This window comes from Oryza sativa, chromosome 2 (genome assembly GCF_034140825.1).
Source record: "Oryza sativa Japonica Group chromosome 2, ASM3414082v1".
NCBI lineage: Eukaryota > Viridiplantae > Streptophyta > Magnoliopsida > Poales > Poaceae > Oryza > Oryza sativa.
This window is the reverse complement of record NC_089036.1, coordinates 21791531-21816604: the sequence shown is the minus strand read 5'-3', so window position 1 is coordinate 21816604 and position 25074 is coordinate 21791531. Positions and strand designations below refer to the sequence as shown.

General features: G+C 41.4%; 4 protein-coding genes across 9 annotated transcripts; 2 read left to right on the top strand and 2 right to left on the bottom strand.

The window, feature by feature from the left end:
• Positions 1–1215: 1215 nt before the first annotated feature.
• Positions 1216–5984, top strand: LOC9270374 (MLO-like protein 1). 2 transcript variants are annotated; one of them, XM_015767496.3, is made up of 14 exons: positions 1216–1490; positions 1605–1662; positions 1772–1989; positions 2876–2992; positions 3075–3126; positions 3216–3307; positions 3507–3581; positions 3674–3762; positions 3874–3923; positions 4122–4162; positions 4363–4572; positions 4945–5012; positions 5242–5302; positions 5577–5984. In XM_015767496.3, the coding sequence occupies exons 1-14, from the start codon at positions 1338–1340 to the stop codon at positions 5784–5786; spliced, it is 1494 nt and encodes a 497-aa protein (XP_015622982.1). In that variant the 5' UTR covers positions 1216–1337; the 3' UTR covers positions 5787–5984. The 2 variants fall into 2 exon arrangements, with proteins under 2 accessions (XP_015622982.1, XP_066163246.1); XM_066307149.1 differs by lacking the exon at positions 4363–4572.
• A 547-nt stretch (positions 5985–6531) lies between these two features.
• Positions 6532–11006, top strand: LOC4329688 (ankyrin repeat protein SKIP35). The gene is made up of 4 exons (XM_015769973.2): positions 6532–6945; positions 7621–8244; positions 8330–8765; positions 9955–11006. The coding sequence occupies exons 2-4, from the start codon at positions 7685–7687 to the stop codon at positions 10744–10746; spliced, it is 1788 nt and encodes a 595-aa protein (XP_015625459.1). The 5' UTR covers positions 6532–6945; positions 7621–7684; the 3' UTR covers positions 10747–11006.
• A 327-nt stretch (positions 11007–11333) lies between these two features.
• LOC4329687 (calmodulin-binding protein 60 D) lies at positions 11334–16527 on the bottom strand. Of its 4 annotated transcripts, none has more exons than XM_015769970.2 (9): positions 16342–16527; positions 16040–16235; positions 14866–14941; positions 14703–14761; positions 14073–14566; positions 13825–13985; positions 13543–13746; positions 12880–13111; positions 11334–12217 (listed from the first exon to the last, which is right to left on the bottom strand). In XM_015769970.2, exons 2-9 carry the CDS (start codon positions 16162–16164, stop codon positions 11607–11609), a joined length of 1962 nt encoding a protein of 653 aa, XP_015625456.1. In that variant the 5' UTR covers positions 16165–16235; positions 16342–16527; the 3' UTR covers positions 11334–11606. The 4 variants fall into 4 exon arrangements, with proteins under 4 accessions (XP_015625456.1, XP_015625458.1, XP_066163244.1 ...); XM_015769972.2 differs by having other exon boundaries at positions 11334–12214; XM_066307147.1 differs by having other exon boundaries at positions 16381–16527.
• A 3703-nt stretch (positions 16528–20230) lies between these two features.
• Positions 20231–24500, bottom strand: LOC4329686 (DNA repair protein XRCC3 homolog). Of its 2 annotated transcripts, none has more exons than XR_010739091.1 (2): positions 21079–24500; positions 20231–20965 (listed from the first exon to the last, which is right to left on the bottom strand). XR_010739091.1 is itself a non-coding variant. In XM_015768402.3 (2 exons), exons 1-2 carry the CDS (start codon positions 24448–24450, stop codon positions 20956–20958), a joined length of 879 nt encoding a protein of 292 aa, XP_015623888.1. In that variant the 5' UTR covers positions 24451–24500; the 3' UTR covers positions 20231–20955. The 2 variants fall into 2 exon arrangements, 1 of the variants encoding a protein (XP_015623888.1); XM_015768402.3 differs by having other exon boundaries at positions 23582–24500.
• Between the last annotated feature and the right edge of the window lie 574 nt (positions 24501–25074).

Below are 25074 nucleotides of genomic sequence, written 5' to 3'. Positions count from 1 at the left end.
TGTATACATGTGACTCCGTCCACTAATTGGTGTAGAAGTTAAAAGTTATGCTTTATCTATTTTAAATTACTTATCATCCTAAATTTAACTTAAATCAAGCATATTTATCTTCAACCATTATTTTAAAAATCTGTGCAGCTGTGAATTATATTATGAAAATATTTCTTATGGTATCTTATAATGTTAAGCTAGCTAGCTATATGAGTTTATATAAATTAATGTTCAAATAATGTTTGACTTAGGATACACTTAAATAATAAGTTTTTTTTTACAAATAGTACTTCTATTATCCAAACAAATATATTTCACCATCTGTGCTGTCACCCGAAGCTAAATAAGCTCCTACATACGCATATACTGTATATTTACAAGCTCAGCTTCAGTTAGATTTCTTGATAGTAATAATCTGTGTAGTCCTCGATGACTTCTGAATGCTCACATGCATGGGCAGAAAAGGAAGATAACAAAAACAAAGCGAATAATTAATAATAATCACAACAAGGTGATGTTAGAGATGATAAACTAGAAAAATAATTCAAACAAGGACCGTAGACACTCTAACCAACCCCAATAACATTCAACCTTAACTAGCTGCTTTATTAAAAAGGACAATTAGCAGGACGCTAGCTAGCTGCACCTTCATGAAGAGATGGTGACCCACGTTTTTGCAATTAGCTAGCTAGTGTCCCGGTGGATATATGGATCGTAGCACGAAGCCCTCGAGATGCTTCTTAATTTCTTTTTGGGCGACCATGTGTATGTGTACTCTTGCTGTGATGTGTGGTCGATCGAGTCAATGTTTAAAACCACTAGAATCTAATTAATATGAATTCGGTGTTGAATAATTGTCATAAAATCAAAATAACATAAAAAGATACTCCCTCCGTCCCAGAAAACATGAAGCTGCCATTTGTTGAAATTCCCAATTCAGACGGGGGGTTGTTTGTTGAACACATGAATTTAGCTGCTACGCTGAGCTGCTGACCCAGCTACTTGGTTCCAAGGACAAGGAGCGTGTCCAAAGTTCTCTTTGCCGTCGCAACAGTTTTTGATCGCTTCTGCTGCACCTAATTAATTAAATTTCCCCGCTATAATTTGTCCTAATTAACCCGTCAGTCCACTTCTCCTTCTTCTTCTTCTTCCTCCACCAACGCCAACGCGCTTGGTCAATCTCCCACTCCGCTATAAAAATTTCTCTCCCCGCACTCTCTACGCGGCGGCGTGCACGTTCTCCTCCACCTCCGTGCACTATTTACTTCCCAGTTTGAGTTTGACATTCTCGCGGGAAGAAGGAGAAGAAGTTGGTGAGCCTGTGAGAGGCTGATTGCGCGGCGGCCATGGCCGGAGGGGGAGGGAAGGCGGCGGCGGGCGGCGGCGAAGCGCCGGCGATAACGCTGGAGCACACACCGACGTGGATCGTCTCCGCCGTCTGCTTCGTCATCGTCATCATCTCGCTGCTCTTCGAGCGCCTGCTCCACCGCCTGGGCAAGGTATATATACGTCGCTGCTCTTCGTCGTACGTAGCTAGTGTGTTCGAGCTAATGCCGCCATGGCGATCGATCCGACACGAGCTATAAATAATCTCTGTCTCCGTCTCTGAGCAGAGGTTGAAGAAGAGCCGCAAGAAGCCGCTCTACGAGGGACTCCTCAAGGTCAAAGAAGGTGAGCTCAAAACTAATCTCATCATCTCCATGAGAAAAGAAAACAAGAATTGTCTAGCAAGCGAATTAAGGATGAAATCGACTGAAAATTAACCGTGGCTGATGTGCAGAGCTGATGCTGCTGGGGTTCATCTCGCTGCTGCTGAACGTGTTCCAGGGGCTGACGCAGAAGATATGCGTGAAGGCGAGCGTCATGGACCACCTGCAGCCGTGCAAGCTCGACTTCAGCGGCGCCAAGACGGCCAAGACCACCGCGCACTTGGCCGCCGCCGGCGTGAGGAGGCTCCTCGCCGGAGGAGGGGCCAAGTCTGACTACTGCGAGAAAAAGGTACTAGTAGTAGTTAGGACTATTTAATTTGATTTGCCTTTAATTTGTTTGACTCTCATCATGCCGCTTTCCTAGAAATGCCACAAATTAATTAACTCGAAACTGTTGAGACTTACACAAATCAGCGAATGGATAAAATTTTCTTCTCTTTTTCTTTTTCGTTCAAGTACAATATCCGAACAAATTATCATGAAGAATGGGTAAACGGTAAACGAGGGAGGGTTGCATCTATACATCGTGTCCAGCGTTTCAAGTTCGTTAACCAAACACAAGGAACGAGAACTAGAGGTGTCCTTTTTTACTCTATTGTTTGTAGGACGCCGAGCTGTGCACAATATTGTTGTTACAACTTAGAACAAGTACCATGGTGCATCCATCATACATATTGTTATTTTTTTTTAATTAGTACTCCCTCCTTCTCAAAATGATCATAATATATATATATGTTTATGCACCAAGACCAAGGATAATTTAAATCACATCAATCAAGACATCATACACACATTCTCTCACAATGCATGCATCGATTAAAACATCCTACCAATTAGTACAACTTAGCATTCACACATTCTCCCATGTTGCATTAATTAAATTCTGATGAAATCCGTATCCATGCGGTTATATGATGATTAATTTGAGAAATTTTGAATTGTATTTTTAATGATCAATTTGGGAAGGAGGGAGTACCAAGTTTATGTAGTTATGCTTCTTTTACTTCGTGTTCCATTGTATAAAATGAAAGCAAACCACAACACATTTCAATATGCTACTCCCCTCTCATCTTAGTAACACACTATCATGCTGCATTTTGTTGTGCTTATCTTCTATCTATTTTGCACATTCATGTTACCTTCTTGCCGAAACTAATTATTACTATATTACACAGGGTTTAGTTCCAATACTTTCAGTTGAAGCCATTCATCAATTACACATATTTATCTTCGTATTAGCGGTCTCCCATGTGGTTCTAAGTGCTGTTACAGTTCTTCTAGGAATCGCACAGGTATTGGAAATCAAGTTATTCTTACATCTTTTTGTTAATAGGTGTCATGCTTTTGCTAAACATTTTGTGCATTATCATCTAGACAAGGAAATGGCAACATTGGGAGAACAAGATCCAAGCAAGTGATGAAAATGGTATGATGAAAGAACATTCTCCATTGGGCAAGTAAAGATCGATCCATTACCATTTGCTTACAGATGGATTATTGGAATGAAACTTTCAGGTCCCCAAATGATCAAACATGTGCAAGAATTCCCATTTATCAAAAATCATTTTAAAGGACACGGCAAAAGGTGGAAAACATTTGGTTGGCTGGTAAGATTTTTTTTTAAAATGCCAATACTAATTAATGGACAACTTAGTATACAATACAAATTTTTGGTGTATGAATCACTAACATACAATTCACAAAAACAATATTAAAAACTTAGAAGTAGATTTTTAGAAATAGTTTGATATGTATTATTGTGTGAATTGTGATAGAGAACAAACTAATTTATTTTCCATCATATAGCGCTCGTTCTTAAAACAATTCTATGGGTCGGTTACTGAGGAGGACTATGTAACCATGCGGCTTGGCTTCATTATGGTAATTCGAACTTTTACGTTTGAAAAGTGGGATATCTAATTTGTTTCTTTAGGCATATTGTCTTACATCAGTAATTTTTTTTTATATAACAGAAACATTGCAGGGGCAATCCTAAATTCAACTTTTACAAATACATGATTAGAGCACTGGAGGATGATTTCAAGAAAGTTGTAGGCATTAGGTAAGTAACTAATGGATAAAGATTTAGGTTGCACACAAGTACTAGTTATTTATAATCCTTCGATAGAATTTTATGTAGAAACTAATTAACATATATGCTAATTAAATGCAGTTGGTACCTTTGGGCTATGTTGATAATATTCTTGCTGCTTAATGTTCAAGGTGTGGTTTCTACACAAAACTTTTCAAACTCGGGCATCTTCTTTTGTTCTATCATGGCTCAAACCATTGATCTTTTACATTTGTGTAAAACACTAGTCAAGCTTCTTTATGTAATTTGCTCAATTCTTTTATGCTTTAAATATTTGTACTATGTGAAAAAACTGACAATATTCTTTTGTTACATATGGATATGTCTAGGATGGTATGTCTATATCTGGATATCGGCAGTCCCATTTGTTGTAAGTACAACATTTATTATAACAATTCATCCGCACATTAACATTTATGTTATCCCTAGATTAAATGCAAGCATTCCTACGAATTATGTTGCTACCTATGTTTAGTAGAAATATTGATTATAGGCATACATATGATTTTCCATGTTTACAAAGCAGGATTGTTTTAGTAAAAATAAACATTAGATTTGTTTTTTTTTCAGATGCTACTTGTGGTTGGGACTAAATTGGAGCACATTATTACTGAGCTAGCCCATCAGGTTGCTGAAAAACATACAGCGATTGAAGGGGAGCTCGTAGTATCCCCATCAGATGAGCTATTTTGGTTCCACCGACCAAAAATAGTCCTCTTGTTGATCCACATTGTCTTGTTCCAAAATGCATTTGAAATTGCATTTTTCTTTTGGCTTCTGGTAAGAACAACATAAAATGACTCAAAGTTTTAGGGAAATATCCTGGCAAATGAATTCCATGCATAAAACATATCCTTAGATGTCCATTGCTAGCTTGTAAAAATATTAACTATTTTTATTAAATAATAGTAAACATTTACATGATTAATAGCATAGTACGCAAGCTAATTACATGTCTAATACAATTTGCACAAAATTCCACTCGTTCAAAATTTCAAATTTTAGCTATTTGAAAACTATCACATGATACTTTATATTTGATTCAAATTTATAAAATTTGTGAATCCTACGTTTATTTAGCCTACTATCTTTTTTTTATCAAGTGTGTGAGGTGAGGTGAGATGAAATCTAAAAATCTGTCAACACATTCAGGTTACATATGGATTCAAATCATGCATTATGGGAAATAAAGGATATGTTATTGCTCGATTGGTCATAAGGTAAGAAAAAAAAATAACTATCCTAGTAAGATGTACAACATTTAGTTTCATTGATGTTTACAATATGCCATCGATATCCTATCAATAGGTGGGCTAATGCCCACATGCCATCCTCACAAAGAGTGGCATATTGTGGGTATAGATGAAACTTATTGCCATATTTAGATTTTGTTCTAGGAAAATCATTTTTTTTCAGTTGGAAAACTCACAATTGTTTCTATGCTTTCAGTGTCATCAGTCAACTTCTATGCGGCTATAGCACCCTCCCTCTCTACGCTATTGTCTCTCATGTGAGTTTTTTAAGAAACATATTTTGATAATATGATTAGATTCTTCAATTAGTAGATTAAATGTTAAAACTAATTTTCCTAGAAAGTAAACTATTTCTCTTGATGGACATGAAAGCTGGTAATGAAACATTAATAAACTATATCAATGATATAAATTGTCCTTTTCAAATTGTGATCTTCTCACATATTAATGACATCATATCCTTTACACGATACTTATCTAGCTATTTTTCTTAATGTTTTATGGTACTAATTTCTTTTGTCCAACTTGAAGATGGGAACTTCATTCAAAAAAGTAATATTTGATGAGAATGTGGTCGAAGGACTTGCCAATTGGGCTCAAAATGCTAGAAGGCGTAATGCAAGAGCAGCAAGAACACAAAATGTTGGTGACTCACCGGTTGACGAATCGAATGTTGGTGAAGTTCAAATGACAAGCCCACCAACAAAGTCAGTTCAGCAAGGGACTGCAAGACTAATCTAAGCATATTGATGACAATGCCAATACTAACATTTTTGCTAGTTGTTTTTTCTTTCTTTCGGTGGGAATTATGATAAGTATGTCAATTTCCACATTAGTTTTCATGTTGTTTGTAAATGATTTTGCTTATGCATGTATGTTATTCCACGATCTATTATAAATGATAATACCTATCTAAAATGACTATTAACTTGGAAACAACTCATAAACATTGTACTACATGAACTATTGAGGCCAATATTGAGTCCAAAATGATTCTAACAGACATTGTTCTATAACTCGGGCATACCAAAATTTTTGCAACCTCTCTAATAGAATTGAACAATGTATAGTTTAACAACAAAAAGGATACTAGAAATTTAAATTTATATCATATACATCTATTCATCAGCCAAATTTCTTTGGTTAACTGGGAGTAGGAGCTCTGTTGGTAGAAGAAAGATGAAATGAGTAAACTAGTACTCCATCCGTCCCAAAATAAGTGTAGTTTTATACTGTTCATATCCAACATTTGATTGTTTCGTCTTATTTGAAATTTTTTTATGATTAGTATTTTTGTTGTTATTAGATGATAATAAAACATGAATAATACTTTATGTGTGACTAATTTTTTAAAAAAAAATTCATAATTTTTTTAAATAAGATGAACAGTCAAACGTTGGACACGGATATTCACGGCTACACTTATTTATTTTAGGACGGACGTAGTAGTTGGGTATAAGCATCTCAGAAAGAAACGATCGCATCCGAATGTACTGCCGCGTCTCCGCAACCCACTTGGCCACCGCCGCCGTCCGATTCCCGTGGAAATCGACCAGGGCCGTCCGATCTCTCTCTCTCTCTCTCTCGCTGCAGAATTGGAGATCGTCTCGTCTCCCCTCCCCCCTCTCCCTCGCGTGCGTCGTCTTCTTCTTCCTCCGCTCGCCGCACGTGCGGCGCACCCACCCAACCCTCCTCCCCCTCCTCCTCCGTTTCTCCCCCAAAATCCGAGCCAAATCCTTTCCCCGATTCCACGCGGCGGCGGCGGCGGCGGCGGCCCGGGATTCCACTTCACCCGCGGTCCTGCCCGGCCGCCGATTCCCCGGGTCGCGCCGGCACCGGCGCCTCCGCCCGTCGTCTCGATGGCGGCGAGCGCGGTGAGGCGCGGTTTTGGAACGCCCAGGTGAAGGGTCTTGATCCATCCAATAGTGCATAGTCCTGAGTTTTTTTATTCTTGTTAATCATCTGAAAATCTTAAGAGGGTTGTTAGGTTGAGCTTCTACTTTTAAAGGAATTTTAGATTGAATTTAGTTTCCACATATTGAGATTATTAGGAAATTCGATCTGGAGGTAGATATTTATTTATTGCTTGAATTCATAAGAGCCCCTTGTAAAGGCCGAGTAGGAATCCGTAAATTTTCTGAGTTAAAAAGGTTGGGTTCCTAGTTGAGAGTTGGTCTTTCGAGTTTGTTTTCTTATTAAAACTCTTCTGGAAATACAAATTTTCAAGTTTTCGTACCTGTGGGGATATCATCTCTTGGTTGGCTGTTGCTTCGTCGGTATCCGTGTGGTCTGATGATCTTACCAAATACCAAATGCAACATTTGATCTCATATGGTGACCCCCCACAAATTGCTTGTCAATCGGATTTTGATTTATCTGTAGCTCTAATCCTTGAAATCTTTTTGTTCGTATTTCCAGCCTCCACTAGAAGTTTATTAGTTTTATGGTTATATGTGATGTGCAGTAAACGCTAAATTTTGGATCCTTTTGTCCCCCTGTTTAGCATCTTGGATTAAGTGATTCTTCAAGCTAATAGATTGGTTGTTAAATCGGTGTTTTTCTGCTTGATCTTTAGGGAGTATCCGAATATTCTTGCTAGGACATAATATAATGGTTTGATTGGAGAAGCAAATTAGAAAATGGTAGAGCATGGCAAGCAACTAGCTATCCCTGCAAAGGTGATGCCTTTGGACAATGCAGTGTTCACTGAAGTAGAAGCTGATGAACTTAGCTGCCATGGCACTCCGGCACACTGTGCAGAGCATGGCCAGGCTAGCCTTGTGCTCAAGGATGACCAGGAATGCAGTGCCAGCCATGTTCATGGCAATGGCCCTGTTGAAGAATCAAATGGTTGCATGCCAAACCAGAGGATAGATGAGCATGGACAGATTGATTTTGGGCATTCGCTGCAGTTGGTTTTGTTCTCGCGGCAGTGGGGTCTCGCTGAAAGCCTTGTTGCTCTAGCAGACCATCAGTTAATGCTGGATTATGGTTTGTCCGTTGCTCTTGATGCCATTTGGTTCTTGCGGACGGAGCAGGATCTTCAAGGTCTCAACCATCTGATAGGTAAGATTGTAGAATCAGGGGCGAAGGATTTTGCCAGGGCAATCCTCAGGACTTCATTGCTCGCATCTTGTGTCGTTGCCTGCCAAAGCAAGGCGCTTACTTTAGGTGATAGCAAGGAAATCATAGCTCAGAGGTAACCACAAATTGCATACTGTTTCTTCCACGATATTCTGTTTACCATCATTGTTGATGTTAGTTCTTTTGGTTTTCAAATTTAGATTACATGATCGTCTACAAGATTGTCCTGGTGGTGAACGTTTACAAATTGAGGCAGGTGCCAAAGTGCAGAAGTTTATAGAATGGGCATTGCAGTGCATTCATCTGCATCGTTGTTCTGAAGATACAGAGTGTTACAAAGCAAACTGCAGCACTCACCAAGAGGTACAGTTCCATCTATCAGCGTTTAAAGCCTTCTTGGACATAGCTGGTGACAATCTCAGTGGCAAGATTTTCACTGAGGCATTCGATGCGGCCTGCTTCCCACTTACACTATTCTCAACTTTATTTGAACCTGGATGGTCTTCTGGGAGTTCAGCAGTTGCCATACAAGGGCTTTTGTCATTGCTGGTGGAAGGAGGTGCTGAGAATGTAAATCAGTGTTTTCTAGAAGCTTCACGTTTTGGAAGTACTGAGCTTGTACGCATTCTGCTAAAGGTAATTGCAATTGTTTGTATTGTTTTCGGTGATCTGAAGACTTAAAACTGTTTTATTTCATATTGCGGTAAATGAGCACATTAGTGGCATTTTATTTTTGCTATTCTAGAAGCCCTTGGTTTGCAATTGTGGCCAACATATCCATCTATGCACTAGTGTTTTCTAATTCTGGTCTCTCGTTACAGTGGGAAATATATCCGAGCATTCAAACTAGTGCGCTTTTACCATGGGCAAATAGTTGGAGATAATATTTTTTGTTCATTGTATTTAGACATGATTATAGTGCCACTGCAAATATTGGGTCAGTTATTTACTTCTTTTGTATGACATTGGAAAGTCCCCAGGTCCCTGAAACGTTGCCACATACTCCCTCCATTCCAAATTGATCTATATATTTCATAGGTACACCAAGACCAAGAAAAGCTAATAACTCTCTTATACTATATTTACTCTAGCAACAAACTTGATGCATGCACCATCCCCACTATTTCCTAGCCAATAGCAAATCAAGATATTGCATGTGGGTTATAAATACTTATGTGCATGGATGCATGCATCAATGTCCATTTACTCCAATGCACAAATAACGAATAGACCTAATGAATAAACACAAATATGTAGATCATTTAGGAATAACCTCAAAAAAACTATATGTAGATCAATTTGGAATGGAGGAAGTAATAAGCATTATCATAACTCATATATGCTACTAACGCAATGCTTTGCCCTGTTATGCTAGTGCTGTCAGTTTGTCAAACTATCATTGACTCTTCTCTCTTATCTATTATACCCCATGATGGCATCATTAATATGGGTACCTTGTTGTTGATTCCTCCCTTGCATTCGCTGCTTGCACATAGAGATATTCAATAAGAATAAGCAATCAAATCGGGGCAACAATTTTGGTACGACTTTAGCTAGATTTTGGAAGGTAGCTGGATTTTTATGAACAAAAAGATTATGATGCATTTGTTGGATTATCGAATTTTTGTAGGATCTTGACATCTATGTTTCTATCAAAAAAGCTGTATCTGTGGTTGTGCTGTTCTTTGCTCTTCAGTACTGATTATATTATAGCAGAATATACTTTCTTACTATCTGCTTTATTATATAGTCCTTGGCATGTGTGAATAAGAATTTTTGTAGAAGCATGGTATGCAACTATATAACTTTTGCCTATTTTTTGCAGATTGCTCATCAGAACAGCTTGGCTGTCGATGTCGATCTTGCTCTAGTCTATGCTTCTCACTACTGCAAATTTGAAACGATGGCATGCTTGGTGGATGAAGGGCATGCCACATCTTTCCTTTGTCCCTTAGTAAAAGCTTCTGAGCGTGGTTGCTTGCAGGTTGTCCAGTGGTTTGTCAACCGGCATGTTTCAGACATTGAGATGTGCCTTGCTGTAACAACCGCTGCCTCTTGCGGCCACTTCGCAGTTGCCACCTACCTGCTTGCGCATATCCCCCGGCATGTCCTCGAAGCCCTCAGCCCACAGATTCTCAAAGCTGCGAGGGGACAGGGTAGTGGGTCTTTTGAAGGTGTTTCCTTCCTTCTCCGTTCAAACTTCCTCAACGATGCCGCCGCTACGTATGCAGTTGCAGACAGCATTGCGACCACGAGTACGATGGATATTCCCCAAGACCTGGTTGATTTTCTGAAAGAGCAGTGGTCTCAGGCCGCATTTGCTGAAGGAGTAGAGGCTGGGGAAGATCATTTTGTGAACATCACCAGGGTTCTGAGGAGAGGGGCGTCTCCGATCCGCCTGCATGACCTCCCGGAGCCCATGGCACTCGCTATCGCGTACCTGCCGCTGTACCGGGCATGCGCGAGTGCAAGAGGGCAGCTGCTGCCGCAGAGACTGAGGGGGGAACTGGTCGAGGCGGTTGGCCGGCTCGGCGTTCCGGTCAACATGGAAAACAACAGGAGAGATTTCCTGGCGGTTTTGGAGCATTACTTCCCATCATTCATAACTGGAGCTTGAGAAACCTCATGGAATTTTACCCAGAACCCAAATGGTTTAGCTGTTGACACAGTAGAATGGAGCCAAATGAGCCTTCACTGTGTTAGTTCACTATGTCAGAGAGAGGAGTTTGTTGTCGAGATTGTATAGAGCATTTTGCGGTTGCGATGTGAGAAGACATAAATGCTTGGAAACTTTTTTTTTTTGTTTTTTTTTTGTTGCTGTCATAGGTCAGCGTTGGCACTACAACTGCACCATAAAATGTGATGGTATGTTTTTCAGTTGCTTGTGATGGTATACTGTCATTTCTCCACAACTGTATATAGAACAGGACCCTTTGTTTTCCTGTAATGCACGGTATGCGCAACTTTGGCATTACGTAAAGGAATTGTTGGCTGAAACATGCCTGAAACCGAGGGAAAAAGATAGATATGTCCCTCAACTCAAACCCCCACTGCACTACGTGTTTCTTTTATATTGTTTCTATTATATGTTTCCTTCTTTTTAAAAAAATAAAAATGAATCCGTGTTTCTTTTATATTGTTTCTATTATATGTTTCCTGCTTTTATATTGGTATAATTCAAAACTAAACTACAACCAAACGGAGTGTCGAATGCTTGTGTGAATTTTGAAACAATTAAATGTACACAGTTCTGGTTAAGGTTCGTACAGGATTCAACTAAGCATCACACTAAACAAACAATGATGAAACAACTATACAAAAAAAGAGTAGACGAGAATCCGTGTCCATAATTAAGAACCCAGGGCCTCAAGGAAGCGTCCTCCAAACAGGAGCTGCTAAGCCCATTTTTCAGATCCTTAAAACAGCAGCAGCAGCAACACCAATGGAGCTTTGTTAGACCAGCAGTTAGGATGTTTGCTAGTCCTCGAGCTCAACAAGCTGAGCTCTTCTCTCGGCAGCTTTCTTCCTGACAAAGATGCCCCAGCGCATAGCTGCCTTGATCTTGAGCCACCCGACGACGGCTTTCCCAGGTGGGCGGGCACGGTCATCCCCAAAGTTGAAGTTGGGGGGAGTTGATGGCATGTAGTTAGGAAATGCGAAGCCGTCTTCCGTCAGGTTGGTTGACGCGCCACCCATGCTCAAAATCCGCAACATCTGTTGCATCTCTTCGTTCTCCAATATCTCGTGGCTCCGCATCCTGATCTCCTCCATCAGGTAGTCGTCAACCCCACTCCGGTTCTCCTGCGGTTGCGACCAGTCATCGAAAGGATTCAAGCCGGTGGGCTGCATGGACTGGCCACCTAGTGCTGAGAATTCAAAATTTTGCTGATGTTGTTGCTGTGGTGGTCCCAATGCCAGTATATTGGAGCCCCTAGAAACTTGATTCTGCAGTGCGGAACCATTGAACTGGCTTTCAGGTGTCAGTGAACTCCGCTCATATTGTGTAGTGACGTTTGCAGGTATGCTTTGAGAATTGACTGCATATCGTCCTGCCTGATTTCCATTGTATGCACTTGTAGATCCATCTGCTGAAAAGACCAAAGGAATTCAGTAGCGCAATGTATTAGTAATGGCAATAATATGTTCACAGATAATCTGACCTGAACATGATCAGAAGCATCAACATGTTTCCAAATGCATACATCAATTCCAACCAACAATGGCTGAGTTCCAATAAGTAAAACAAAAGTATTGAATGGTAGTAGTTAAAGCAGTTTGTAGTCATGACGTACGGCCGTACGCACATCTTCCAGTGCTGCTACAGTTTGTCATGTTCCAGTTTTAGCATTCTCAATGGGCCTACTGCCCTACTCTGCATGTGCTTGTCATAATTGCATAGACCACTTTCTACCCATCTTTCTATTCTCACTAGGAAGATTGCAGTGAATTAGTGATTATGAAATTTGAAGACAAGAGAGTGACTCCAGATGAGATGGATAATTCCATATAAATAAATTAAGTAGGAGCTCAGCAACATTACGTTCCAGGGATGGGTCAGCGAGCATATGGATAAAAAGACAAACCGAAATCACTTGGCTCGCATTAGGTAAGATAAATAGAGCCCAACATAACAAAGAAAATGTAGCTGCTAAACAAAAACATAACAGGGAACATAGTAACAGCAGAGACCACCATAAAAATTGTCAACATACATAGATGTACCGGGATTTTGAGCTGAACATCATATTACCTTCACTTGTAGTGCCTGTAGAAGTTTGCCCTGCTTTTGCTGGTTGAGACAATTGTTTGTGTGTGTTGGATGAACCATAGGAAACAGGGCTGTTTGTTGCTGCTGCAGCCGTGTCACTTCTTGTTGTGACAGATTTCTTTTTCTGCTTGAAGCTCAGGAGTGCCTTGCCATCATATTCTACAACATGCATCCAATCCTCATATGCTTTCTTAACCAATCCATCTGCATAGATCTGCAATAGAGTTCAGCCAGGTTATGCACTCAATAGGGTATTTATATTTTCAGCTCTTGGGTACACAACAGTTGAATTCAAAAGAAACATATCGGTGTCAGGAAGACATTTCCTTCAAGAGGCACATAATTTATAACAAATTGCATATTCTATTGTGGCAACCACTGGAAACGTGATATCAAAAACTAGTTATGAAGCACCACAGATTTATGTATATTACTATAGGGCTCTGAATGCAAGGTGAACATGCAGGACGCAGACCTGTGCATTGATACATTACTGCCAACAGCACAGCAACATAAGTTTACAGTGTCATGTGGCAACATGCCTAATATGCCAAAAATCAGCTATACAACACTTCAAAATTATAAATTTATAAGATACTGCATTTTTAACTTTAAAACAAAGAAAGAGATAAGTAAGATGCCAACCTTCTGGTTGTCAGTGAGATTTTCTGCTGAAATGAACTGGTCGTCAGCAATCAAACCAGTGAACTCATAGATGTTATTGAATATTGCACCGACATTTCTTGAGTCAATAGCATAATATACATAGTGCTTTCCACTTAAGACACAAGTCTTTGCATGCTCAACAAGGCTTTCCCACATCTTATTTGACATTCCACTGCCAAGAATCTAAAAGAAAAAAGAGGTATTTGATCATCAATTAAACTACATTAATTACAACCTATTAACAACAATTGTAGAACTTACACTCCGTAACCTCTGCTGATCCTTGACAAGAAGCTGGAGAAAATCTTCAACTGTATAAATCCCACTTGCATTTAACTTCTTGTGGAATGCACCATCCTTGCCAATCTTTTCTAATCTCCAAACATCATCCTTTAGGGCAGGTGGATAGTGCTTTTTGTACACTGCAAGATACAATAGAAATATGGTTAACGAGTAACATTCAAATCATCTAGCAGTATGAGTAAAACAATAACTCATTGCAAACATACATTCCCCTCTGTGATCCTTAACAGTAAAAGCTTCTGTCTTCGCCTCCCTAACACGAATACCTTCAAAAGACCCTGGGGCAACCCTCAGCCCAAGCCTGAATTTTCTGCTTCTTATCCAGCTGGAGTTATCAGTGAAAATAAGCTCCCCTATGGTTCCAACACCTTCTTTAAGGGTCACCTGAAGGTCACCTGTCAAAAGAGGTCTCTTCCCTTCACGCTCCTTGACAATGTGACTCTCAAACTCCTCTTCCGTCCAATCCTCATCTTCCTCGTTGTTGAAGTCACCCTCAAGCACAAGAACATCCAGTTTTGCACACGATTCAGGCCCTGAAGTAACAGCAACCCCAGTGTTCGCATCTAGCAGAACAACATGTATTGCTGCCCCCTGCTCACCTTCTACTTTTCCACCAGTAAACAGTGGTAGAGATAATCTAGTTGTAAATTTAAGCTGAAGATTTCTCCCATCAGGTCCTTCAATTCTTTTTGGAGAGGACCTGTTTCCAATAGGTATAATGTTATTGTATTAAGTTTTTCGTTGTGCTCAAACCATAACTGTAGAAAAAACTGAAATTCACATAGACACATCCAAAAGTATCACCACAACAAGCAAGTTTTACAGTGATCTTGTACCTTCCCTGAATTCTGGCAGGACCCAACTTGGCTAAAGCACGCTCTACCTCTTCGCTTACCTATTCCAGAATATAATGAATTAGATTGATCAACAAAGAAATAATGTATGATCTCTATAGAAAAGAAATGTCTAACATCCAATGCTATGAGTTCTTTTACTCACAACTCTACGAAGAATTGGCTCCAGTGATGAACAAAGCTTCTGCAAACTATCCACCTTAAGAGCTTCCACAATGACACTGCAATATGTGTCATTTGTTAAGTGAGCAACCTCTAAATCGAGCAACTAAGATACAAACATATTTTTGCAATTTCAAGGATATACACAAAAAAAATTTAGCGTCTGTTATAGTTTTTTTTCCCCAAATCCCAACCACTCAGCAATCATTACATTTACTCTTTTAGTATCTTACATGGTTGTGAGATCATTGCCTTTTAATTCAACAAAATGTTGATGGTTAACCTTGGAAAATTTTGCATAGCATTTCTGAGGCAGCCTGCACTCACTCCTACCATATAAAGATTTCACATTTTTCAAGTTCTAATTCAGCATACCAAACAAATGGATTAGGACAGATCAACAATAGATCATGGCAGCAATATGACAGATACAGACTAATTGAACTTCAAGATGGCTCAATGCAACAAAATTGTAGTTCGTTAATGCCATTTTATGATACAAATAACCCATGGCTACATCTATGTTCTCTTGATTTTGGGAGAAATTATATCTACAACCCCAATGCCTCATACAGTGCTTAGCATCAGTTGTAAAAATAAGTTAGGCCAAGACACTTTAATGCATATGGAGCTTAAAGGTGCCCAAACGAAATCGGAAAATTGCCATCGTGTATCACATAACAAAAGAGTCAGAGACACGAATGCAGGGAGCTGAAAGTTTTTGCTATCAGCTGGGGCAGTGACACAAACCGAGCACTCAAGCCCCAAGCCCCACCCAACGGTATGGACCACAGTACTACCCTGAGTACGCTGACACACTCTTTTAGCTCCCATTAGTGAGTGCATGTGTTCTCACAGAATCATTTGAGTTGGGGTTCCAAGTACACACTTAACCTGCTGAGCTAATGAAAGGATTAAGCTTAATTCAACAGCTCTATTTGATGTTAAGCTGGTGGGATGGGAGGTTTCACAACAGCATTTAACATTCCGACCGTAGTCCGAATGGAGAATGGAGCAAAGCAAAGTGCCCAAAATTCCCTCCCAATTGTAGCCGCCTACAGCCTAACCCACCAACCCCTACCCAACCACCACATCCAAGCAAAAGCTGCTACCGGATCACACACCACCACCACCTTATAGTAGTATCATAGTATCACCTTGCGAGAGCGGGCACGCGAGGCCGCTTGGCCGCATGGTCGTCGTCGTCGCCGCCGCCGCCGCCGGTGGGGTCGAGCACACGCTTCGAGCCCGACCTCTGCAGGCTCCTCCCCTGCCGCTGCATCGCCCCTAAACCCTAACCCTACCCTCCCCCTCCGTCTCCTCCTCCTCCTCCTCCGCCGCCGCTCCTCAGATCTGCGCCACAAATCCAGGTCAAAAAAAATCCCCAAAAAAAATGAACGCCACACACACCACCAAAAAAAATAAAAAATAAAAAAATCACAGCACAACAGAGAGCGACCCGCGCGCGCGTCACCGAGCCGGAGAGACGACGACGAACCAGCGCAAGCCGGAGACGCCGCCGCGGAGGAGATCTGCGCCGTCGCCGCCGCGATCGGTGCGACGATGCGAGTGTGTGCGCGCGCGCGAGAGTGAGCGCCTCCTCCTCCGCCTCGCTCCTTGTGCAGCGCTTTGTTTACGACTCCTCGTTGTGTTTTGTTTACTGTACCAGTACTTGTCGCGCGCTACCCTCGCTCACCTCACCCTACGCGAGCCCACCGCACCGCGCGCCCGCTGACATGTGGGTCCCACGGACGTGGGGCCCGGTGGTCACTGGCGGGCGAGACGGCGCGGGTCGGCGAGGAGAAAAAAAATGGGATGGCGGCTACGAGGGGAAAAGGTTCCGGACCATATATGATGGGATATTTTCTTTTTATTTTTCTCCTCGTCGTCGTGTACTGCCGCTCGTCATGGGCCTCTCGCTGGTCGGTGGGCCACCCCGCCGCTGCCGGCCCACCTGTCGTGGGGGGGACAGCTGGCGGATACCCCGACGTGGCTGACAGGTGGGCCAGGTGAGGGTGGTGGCCCCACCGCTCGGAGGGGATTGGGTTGGTGACAAAAGTAGTAGGCATACAGGTGGCAGCGGGGACTGTAGCTAGTCAAGGTGGCAGGGGGGATCTTCTGCGGGCGTGGGGATTAGCGCTCCACGTCGGCGTGATTTGCGATTGGTTGGTGTGGACTCGTGAGGAGAAGGAGATAGGAGAGCGAGAGCGCCCGTGTGTCTATGTCACGCTGGCCGTGTTGGGGGGCAGAGCAATTGATTTTAAAGCAAATTTGATGTTTAGATTGTGGCATGGTTGATAGGATTTGGAATTTTTTTTTTTTTGGCATCGGTCAGTGACATCATGGTAGAGTATCTGGTCGAAATCTAGATTACAAAGATCATATAACCTATGGAATTCTCGATGAAGTTAGGGTAGAAAAAAAACTATTAGCATGTGATTAATTAAGTTCTAATTTATTATAAGCTTGAAAAATGGATTTATCTGATATTCTAAAGCAACTTCAATATAGAAAGTTTTTAAACAAAATATTTAGTAGCTTGAAAAACGTGCTAACGGAAACAAAGGTAAAATATGTATTTCAATCAGAATAGGAATCTTTTTAGTCATGATCCTCTTATATCATATGCTTGTTAACTTCATTTTAAGATTCAAATTTTTTATTGCATTCTATTTTTTTCAGTAATAAGTTTTAAATCATTAATAACAACGATATAAAAGTTTTTATCTACAGATTAATTTTGGTTTCTTTCTATGACTTATCAGCTATAAACTATAGCTCAAACAATCAAAGCTTTAAATACCGCTATCCATCGTCAAACTGATGCTATAATGGACTTCCCTATCTTTATCCCCAAGGTCGAATGCTACCTCCTCTACTTGCAAAGTTCATCAAAGCTAGTGGAGGTAGTTTTTTTTTCTTAACAAATTCAGAGGGAGGTAGTTGAGCTCAAATTGTGGAGGGGGTCTAAACTCTGAAGGTCATAAGTTTGAAAGATCTTTTTACTATTTTTGTCAAATACTTTCTCCTTTCCAAATTGATCATCATATAAAAAAATCCAAAATTTCTCAAATTGATCATCATATAACCACATGGATACGGATTTTATCGAAACACAATTAATGTAGCAAGGAAGAATGTGTGCATGTTAAGGGAGTAATCGGCATAGTGTTTTAATCGACGCATGCATTGGGAGAATGTGCACATAGTGTTTTTGATTGATGCGATACAAATCATCCGTGGTCTTGGCGCATAAACATATATGATTATCAATTTGGGATGAAGGGAGTATTGTTTAGCAAATCCGTAACATAAATTTGGTTTGTCAAAGGACATGAATGATAAATGTGTGTTGCTATCATGGGGAAGGCCACAAAGTTTTGATTGGTACATGATGGGTGTAGCGCCTAAAAGGGGAGTTGAGATGCTTGACATTATGACACATGGTGATATGGATTTGTTGGCCCAAGCAACCACCCCACGGGACATGCTTCTGTTCGATAGTAAGGTTTCCCAACCCGTATCCTTCGTTTTCCGCGCGCACGCTTTTCAAACTGCTAAACGGTACGTTTTTTTTAAAAAAAAATTATATAAAATTTGCTTAAAAAATTATATTGATCCACTTTTTTAAAAAAATTAGCAAATACTTAATTAATCACGTGCTAATGGACCGCTCCGTTTTCCGTGTCGGAGGGTTGGTTCCCAACCCAGGGGAACGAACGCAAGTGGCACTCCAAAAGAGGACATGCAAATCTGCTAAAGAGAAAGCACCCATACCTATGCCTGGATTTCTATTGGTAATATAGATTCATCCAGTCCCAGATAAGATACTGTGGCATATGTTTGCTTAAGAATTTCTGCCATACAGTCACTGCAAATCCACAACCGCTTCTAGTCTGTACTTTGCACATATTCAAAATGTGCTCCAGAATCAGAATAAAAATAATTAGCCGGGCAATTTTATCTGAACTTTTTGTAGAGATGCGAACAACAGGATGGATGATTGGTGAAAAATAAATGATACAGTAGCAGTAATGTGCAGAGATACACGAACCAAAGCTGTCAAGCAGCGATTGCCACAAAGTTCACAGCCAAGCGCGCCACAGCTGCAAAATACACAAGAAAACCGTCAGTTGCCTCAGACATGTTTTACTTTTACACACAAGCTGATAAGCACAACCCATAAAGCAGACAAAAGGCACCACCTATTCGCACAGAAGGTGACGAGAAAATCGATAGGGAAGATCAGCAGGAGCAAAAGCTCATTTCTTGCATTTGGACCGTAGACCACCCAGAGCATAAAATTCAATGCCCCAAAACCAGACATATATATAAAAGAAAAACTGTTACTAGAAAATGCTGAAATCAATCTAGCTAGGACAAAAAAAAATGCGGTGCAGAAATAGCATGTTGAGAAGCCATTCAGGACAGTGCACTGATTCCAATTGTACCAAGATACTATTGCATAAACAAGTTCACTAGATAAGAAAGATTGGGAAACTTTAACTGACCTCCTTTTGTGTTCAAATTAGGTGGCATACATGCCACAAATCTTTAAGCCCATGTAGCAAAAAATAGTTACTCTAGACATGTGAATCTGGATGGAATCATGTGGTGCTAGTAAACTAGTAGTAGCTCCATGTCTGCAAGCACAACTTGCCTGAAAGGGTATAGCAGGATAAGAGCATCTTACTGTCAAAGAAACCACAGGTGCTGCAGTTTCAATCTATGTAGGCTTCCATGTTCTGATACAATATGTGAGAAACTTCATCTCAGAACAACTTTGGGACCGCATACAGAAGACAAGCAACTTTTAAATTGATCTGATTGCAAAGAGTGCTGCAACAATCATCTGAATGCTCCGATCTTGCACTCATCAAGTACTGCGAAAATTCCATTCTTAACATGCGCATCATTTTTCTGGTGATAAAGAAACAATGGTGACTACAAAACCTACCTGATCTGGTAGTGAAGAAAATAATGGTGCCTTTCTCAAGAAGAATGTGCATCAGACAATGTACTGCGTTAAATTCCCAGATCAGAAAAGTTATTTCAAATGACTGAAGGAATGTTTAATATTTCTTGGAAAAAAATAACAGGGCATAGTAGGAGTTTCCGAGTCAAAATTGGAACATGAAGAGATCATCATTAGACCTTAAGAAGCCATGTAATGACATGCAAAGTCTTGAGTGTGTTCTTTGACAAAAAAAAATAAAAATGATGCCTTACCTTTGGAATATGGAATCATCTGGACCCCTTCATGGAACAGCCAGATTGAAGCAAGATGCTAGTTAGTAGTTCCTGTAACTAGGAACATGCACATAAATTTCGTTGATCCTTTCAGCACGTTAATCAGAGCACTCGAACATGTTCATAAACCAATAACTGGCAATACAAGGACATAACTCAAATGTTCTGCAAAGCTACAGGTCGGGATAGTTTATTCAAAATGTATCTACAAGTATGGAACCAAGGAAAGATCACTTTTTCTAACCAACGACCCTCCTTGTATATGAAACTACTGGATCCATAAAGATACCCATCATAGGATGATCCCAAACAATTGCAGGTGATGGTACACATAAAAGTAGCCCACAAAAATTCAGATGATGATGCAAATAAGAAACAAATAACATATCATAACTTTAAGGACAGATCAATCGTCCCATTTGATAGATCTTCGTCTTCTACATCCTGTTCGATAGATTTGTGCATCACTGTACCAGATGATGATGAACCACATGATCCCTGCATCACCTGCCAGGCCTCTTTATGATGCTTCTTTCCACTTGAAATTTTGCAGATAGACTCAGCAGAGAGTGCAGAGCTTCCATCCTTTATTCCAGCATTTGCACCCTTCCTTTGGCTTATTGATAGAAAAGCCTCTCGATTCCTCTTCGCAAGGTTACGCTGGAGCTTGTGTGCATTCTGGTGGCCACCTAATGCCTGAGAGCTCTGGAACCTCTTAGGACAGTAGCAACACGAAAACTCTGTCTGAAACCTTGAAGGATATGATGGCTGGAGCGACAAACTTAGGTTGAGCTCCTCGTTGTCCATCTGCTCACCCATGAATTCAGGTGCACCTACAAATGGTATGAACAAATGATCTGAGGGTAGGAGGAGACTAGCAAGTGGTTGTTTCTCGCTGGACTCATCTGGATATAAGCAGGAGAGGTGTGTCTTTCAGAGAACTTACCTAACATAGTTGTAATTATGCTTCTAGATATGTATGGCATGCATTGCTTATGTTGGTTGCTTTGAGCCTTTCTTGTCCGTTCTGTAGACAATTCTATGAGCTTTCACATCTGGATTGTTGTTTGATGTGCTGTGCATGGTACTGTGTTTGTAAGGAAGAGAGGGGACAGGGGCACAAGGCCAAATTAAACACAGGGCTAACCTGGCATTGTACCGGGAATTCTTTACAGGCTAAACATGGACGATGTCCCACTAGAACAGATTTAAATCTAAGAAGCCCAAATGTGTATAAATTATCTGGTCCCCATATGCACATGTTAGGCTGTTAACCCATTGTTATGCCTGATCTGACTAAAAAAGGCTTGAACTATAAATAGATATAGAGCTGATATATTTTTTCAGTTCTGGAATGGCGACAATGAACTATCCAGTTCGGTGAATCGACTGCTAGGATCGATCTTATATTATTTTCCAAGAGTTACAACAATCAGGTAAGAAAATTTAGGGATCTGAGAGAACTACTATTGTAGCAAACTCTGCTTTAGATATATAGCATATCAGATTCACAACACAGAACGTGATTAGGAATCTATTAATAGACGAAAGGCTTGTGCTATTAATTCTGCGATAGGGAGGTTAAACACCTATTTGTAAACCAGACTATAGGATGTTCAAGAAAGAAACAAATGAAGAACCTAGATGCAAACAATCAAAATTGATACATCGGGCCTCTTCCAAGTCTTCATGTACCAGTACGACAATCCAACCCGACACACATAGTACATGAAGTAAACTATCCATCAACAAATATGTGTTCATCAGTGCAACTCTAGAAGTCCCTCCTGAGAGAATCCAAGAGAGGTAAAGGACAATTGGTTCCTTCCCTAGTACGCGGTGGCACTGGAGCCTTGAGTTATGGTCACAGGAGGTACTGGTCCATTGAATTGCTTCATGGACTGTTTGAAGAGGACATTTCACCAGTCCAAATCAAAGGATTGATTATAGGGGGAAATTTTGCCCAATCTGATCCAGGTAAAATGAATGTAAAATATCCTTATGTGGATACAGAATTAGGCAATAACGAAGTGTCAGACACAAATGAAGTTTGTCTCTAGTAGGAAGAGTATAGAACATTATCTAAAAAAAGGAAGAGTATAGAAACAGAATACAGCACGAGTGTGTGAGTGTGATGCAATAATGCTTTAGTCATCACAATACCAAAGCAACGCATAGTGGCACAATCACAAGACAACGTCAAAAATTATCAAGCGTATTCATTAAAATGGAGAGTGAAGCATCCAGTTCAAACTGGAATATTATTTTACATCAATAATGGATTAGCTTTGTCTTCTACTTTAAAATATTTACCCCTTAAAGCTGCTCCACTAGGCCTAAGCACTCAGCTAACTCGTCAAATTGAAAAAAAAAATGAAAGTACAGCTCATCCTCTTGATAAAGAGCACCTCAATTCAAGGATAATTTATACTGTCAAATGACAGGTTCAAAAGAAGAAACTGCATGATGAAACTTAGTAGAATTATGATTATTATAATTATTTGACCCGATTTGAATAATTAGAGTGAACGTAACCTAGTTTTTAGTATGTAGTTCATCATTGAAGAAAGCAAGATAAGATTAGAGCAACACATAAGTGTTCATCTGTAGCTGCAACACATTTTAGTTTGGTCAATGGGGCCACTTCAATTCATATATGCAAGTAGTGCATTTTTGCTCAATTAGCCAACTCAATGCTAAACTTGTCAAAATATGTTTCATGTGCAGATTTTTTTTTCACAATGCAAAAAAATGGAACAGCGCAAATTGGTTATTTGCATTAAAATGTTGGTATATTTATAAATGGAACATGCATGCTACCAAAGTTACACAATTAGCAAATCTAGAACTAAATGCTTTCTTTGAATCTTTGTTATATTCTTAACATGATATCTCATATTTTGACCTTTTATACCCACAACGCACCAGTAATCACACATGAGCACAGTAATTTAATTACTTTAGGCGGCTAATGTCACAATTGAAAGAGAGTTCACAACTTCTGATGGTTGCTGATTCAAAAGTGTGCTGTACAACAATAACAACCTTTGGAAACATCAGCTTTCTCATTATTATCTTTTTATGGTTAACTTTTGACAAATTACACAGAAAACATTAATCTTTCACCAAAGTACATAACAAGTACCGTTGAAAGTTCAACCAACCATGCAATAAGACAAGTAGACAAGAACCTAGTAGTCTGTCTCCAGACTTCTAGACGTAGACAAAATATTTTTCTCCCAGAAGAGTACCTAGGCCCCCCAAAAAACCTTAACTAGCTGGACATTGTATTGCAATGAGGTTAATTAATTTACATGCCTTTCCAGCCATTTCATGAATTGCATAGTTCAAGTAAAAACGCTACTAGATCCAATCAACCATGCAGACATTTCGTCGAACACATCACGACCATTACATGAACGCCCAAAAGGACCGAGAACTCTCCTTACCTTCCCGACGGCTCGACGCCGAACACGCCGTCCCTCCGTATCACAAACTCGCACGCCCGCTCCGGCAGGTGCGGCGCGAATGCCACCTTCATCCGCCTCCTCGCGCAGCCGCGGCCATCCGCGTCCCGGGTCAGGAACAGCCGGGTGTTGACGCAGTTGGCCCAGGCGATCCCCAGCGCGGGGCTCACCCGGCGCCCCGACGACCACGCCACGGTGTTCCCGGCCTCCCCCTCCACCACGTCCACCACCTGGTTGGTCACCACCACCACGCACCGGTGCCTGTGCGCCAGCTCCTTCAGCTTCGCGGATATCCGGAAGAAGAGCGCGGAGCGGCGCTTGAGGTCGGCGGGCGAGGCGTCGAAGTCGGCGCGGAAAAGGGAGGCGATGGAGTCGACGAGGATGAGGCGGACGGGGGGTAGGCGGCCGGGGTGGGCGAGGAGGCGCTGGGCGCGGGAGAGGAGGGAGATGAGGTCGGACGGGGAGTGGGCGGCGGCGACGAGGACGTGGTCGAGGAGATCGGGGCGGGATTTGGGGGCGAGGCCGCGGAGGCGGCGGAGGGGGAAGGGGAGGTCGGAGTGGAGGAAGAGGCAGGAGGCGGAGAGCGGGGAGAGCGGGGCGAGGAGGGCGAGCTGGAGGCAGAGCTGGGTCTTCCCGGAGGCGGACTCGCCGGCGATCTCGGTGACGGAGGCGGGCGGGAGGCCGCCGGAGAGGAGGCGGTCGAGGACGGGGCAGCCGAGGGAGAGCTTGCCGGCGCGGGAGGAGGGGAGGAGGAGGAGGGGGTTCTCCGGGCGCGGCTCTTGCTGGCTGTTGGTGGAGGAGGAGGAGGAGGCGGCGGCGGACGGATGCCTTGCCGGCGCCGCCGGCCGCATCGCCGGCGAGCTCGCCGAGGGTTTGGGTTTCACAATTTGGGTTTGGTTTCAAATTGGCGCGGCTAGTTTCCACGTGAATTTGGGTTGCGGAGTAATGGGCTCACCTTTGGGCTTGGGAAGAATATGAACGGGCCTTACCATGCTGGGCCTTTTTTAATCCCGTCACGAACATTGGGTCTTCTTAACCGGTCGTGGGCCTAATGTAGCCCCAATATAAAAAGGCCGTAAAACCCATCTTTGTGTCGTCTTGAAAAGCCTGTTTTCCATATGGGCCAAATAATATGTTACCAATATAAATGGTTGGAAGAAGTCTATTTTCCTGCGTCAACTATAGCCTGAGTCCAAGACCTGTTTAGGGGAGTTTAAAATTCTGGGAATCTGCTGGTTGTTAGCTACTCCCTCCGTTCTAAAATAACTCAATTCCTGAGTTTCCGTGTCCAACATTTGACCATTCGTCTTATTTGAAAAAATTATGAAAAAATTTAAAAAGATAAATCACGTATAAAGTATTATTTATGTTTTATCATTTAACAACAATGAAAATACTAATCATAAAAAAGTTTCATATAAGACGGATAGTCAAACGTAGGACACGAAAACCCAGGAATTGAGTCTTTTTGGGAC

What these genes read in the sequence shown, in the direction of transcription:
- LOC9270374 (XM_015767496.3), top strand. Translation starts at nt 1,338, where the DNA reads ATGGCCGGAGGGGGAGGGAAGGCGGCGGCGGGCGGCGGCGAAGCGCCG. An exon ending in ACTCCTCAAGGTCAAAGAAG is followed by an intron (nt 1,663 to 1,771) that starts GTGAGCTCAAAA and finishes GCTGATGTGCAG; the next exon opens with AGCTGATGCTGCTGGGGTTC. An exon ending in CCAAGCAAGTGATGAAAATG is followed by an intron (nt 3,127 to 3,215) that starts GTATGATGAAAG and finishes TGAAACTTTCAG; the next exon opens with GTCCCCAAATGATCAAACAT.
- LOC4329688 (XM_015769973.2), top strand. Translation starts at nt 7,685, where the DNA reads ATGGTAGAGCATGGCAAGCAACTAGCTATCCCTGCAAAGGTGATGCCT. An exon ending in AAGGAAATCATAGCTCAGAG is followed by an intron (nt 8,245 to 8,329) that starts GTAACCACAAAT and finishes TTTCAAATTTAG; the next exon opens with ATTACATGATCGTCTACAAG. An exon ending in TTGTACGCATTCTGCTAAAG is followed by an intron (nt 8,766 to 9,954) that starts GTAATTGCAATT and finishes TATTTTTTGCAG; the next exon opens with ATTGCTCATCAGAACAGCTT.
- LOC4329687 (XM_015769970.2), bottom strand. Translation starts at nt 16,164, where the DNA reads ATGCAGCGGCAGGGGAGGAGCCTGCAGAGGTCGGGCTCGAAGCGTGTG. An exon ending in CGCGTGCCCGCTCTCGCAAG is followed by an intron (nt 14,942 to 16,039) that starts GTGATACTATGA and finishes CACATATTGCAG; the next exon opens with TGTCATTGTGGAAGCTCTTA. An exon ending in ATCTCACTGACAACCAGAAG is followed by an intron (nt 13,112 to 13,542) that starts GTTGGCATCTTA and finishes ACTCTATTGCAG; the next exon opens with ATCTATGCAGATGGATTGGT.
- LOC4329686 (XM_015768402.3), bottom strand. Translation starts at nt 24,450, where the DNA reads ATGCGGCCGGCGGCGCCGGCAAGGCATCCGTCCGCCGCCGCCTCCTCC.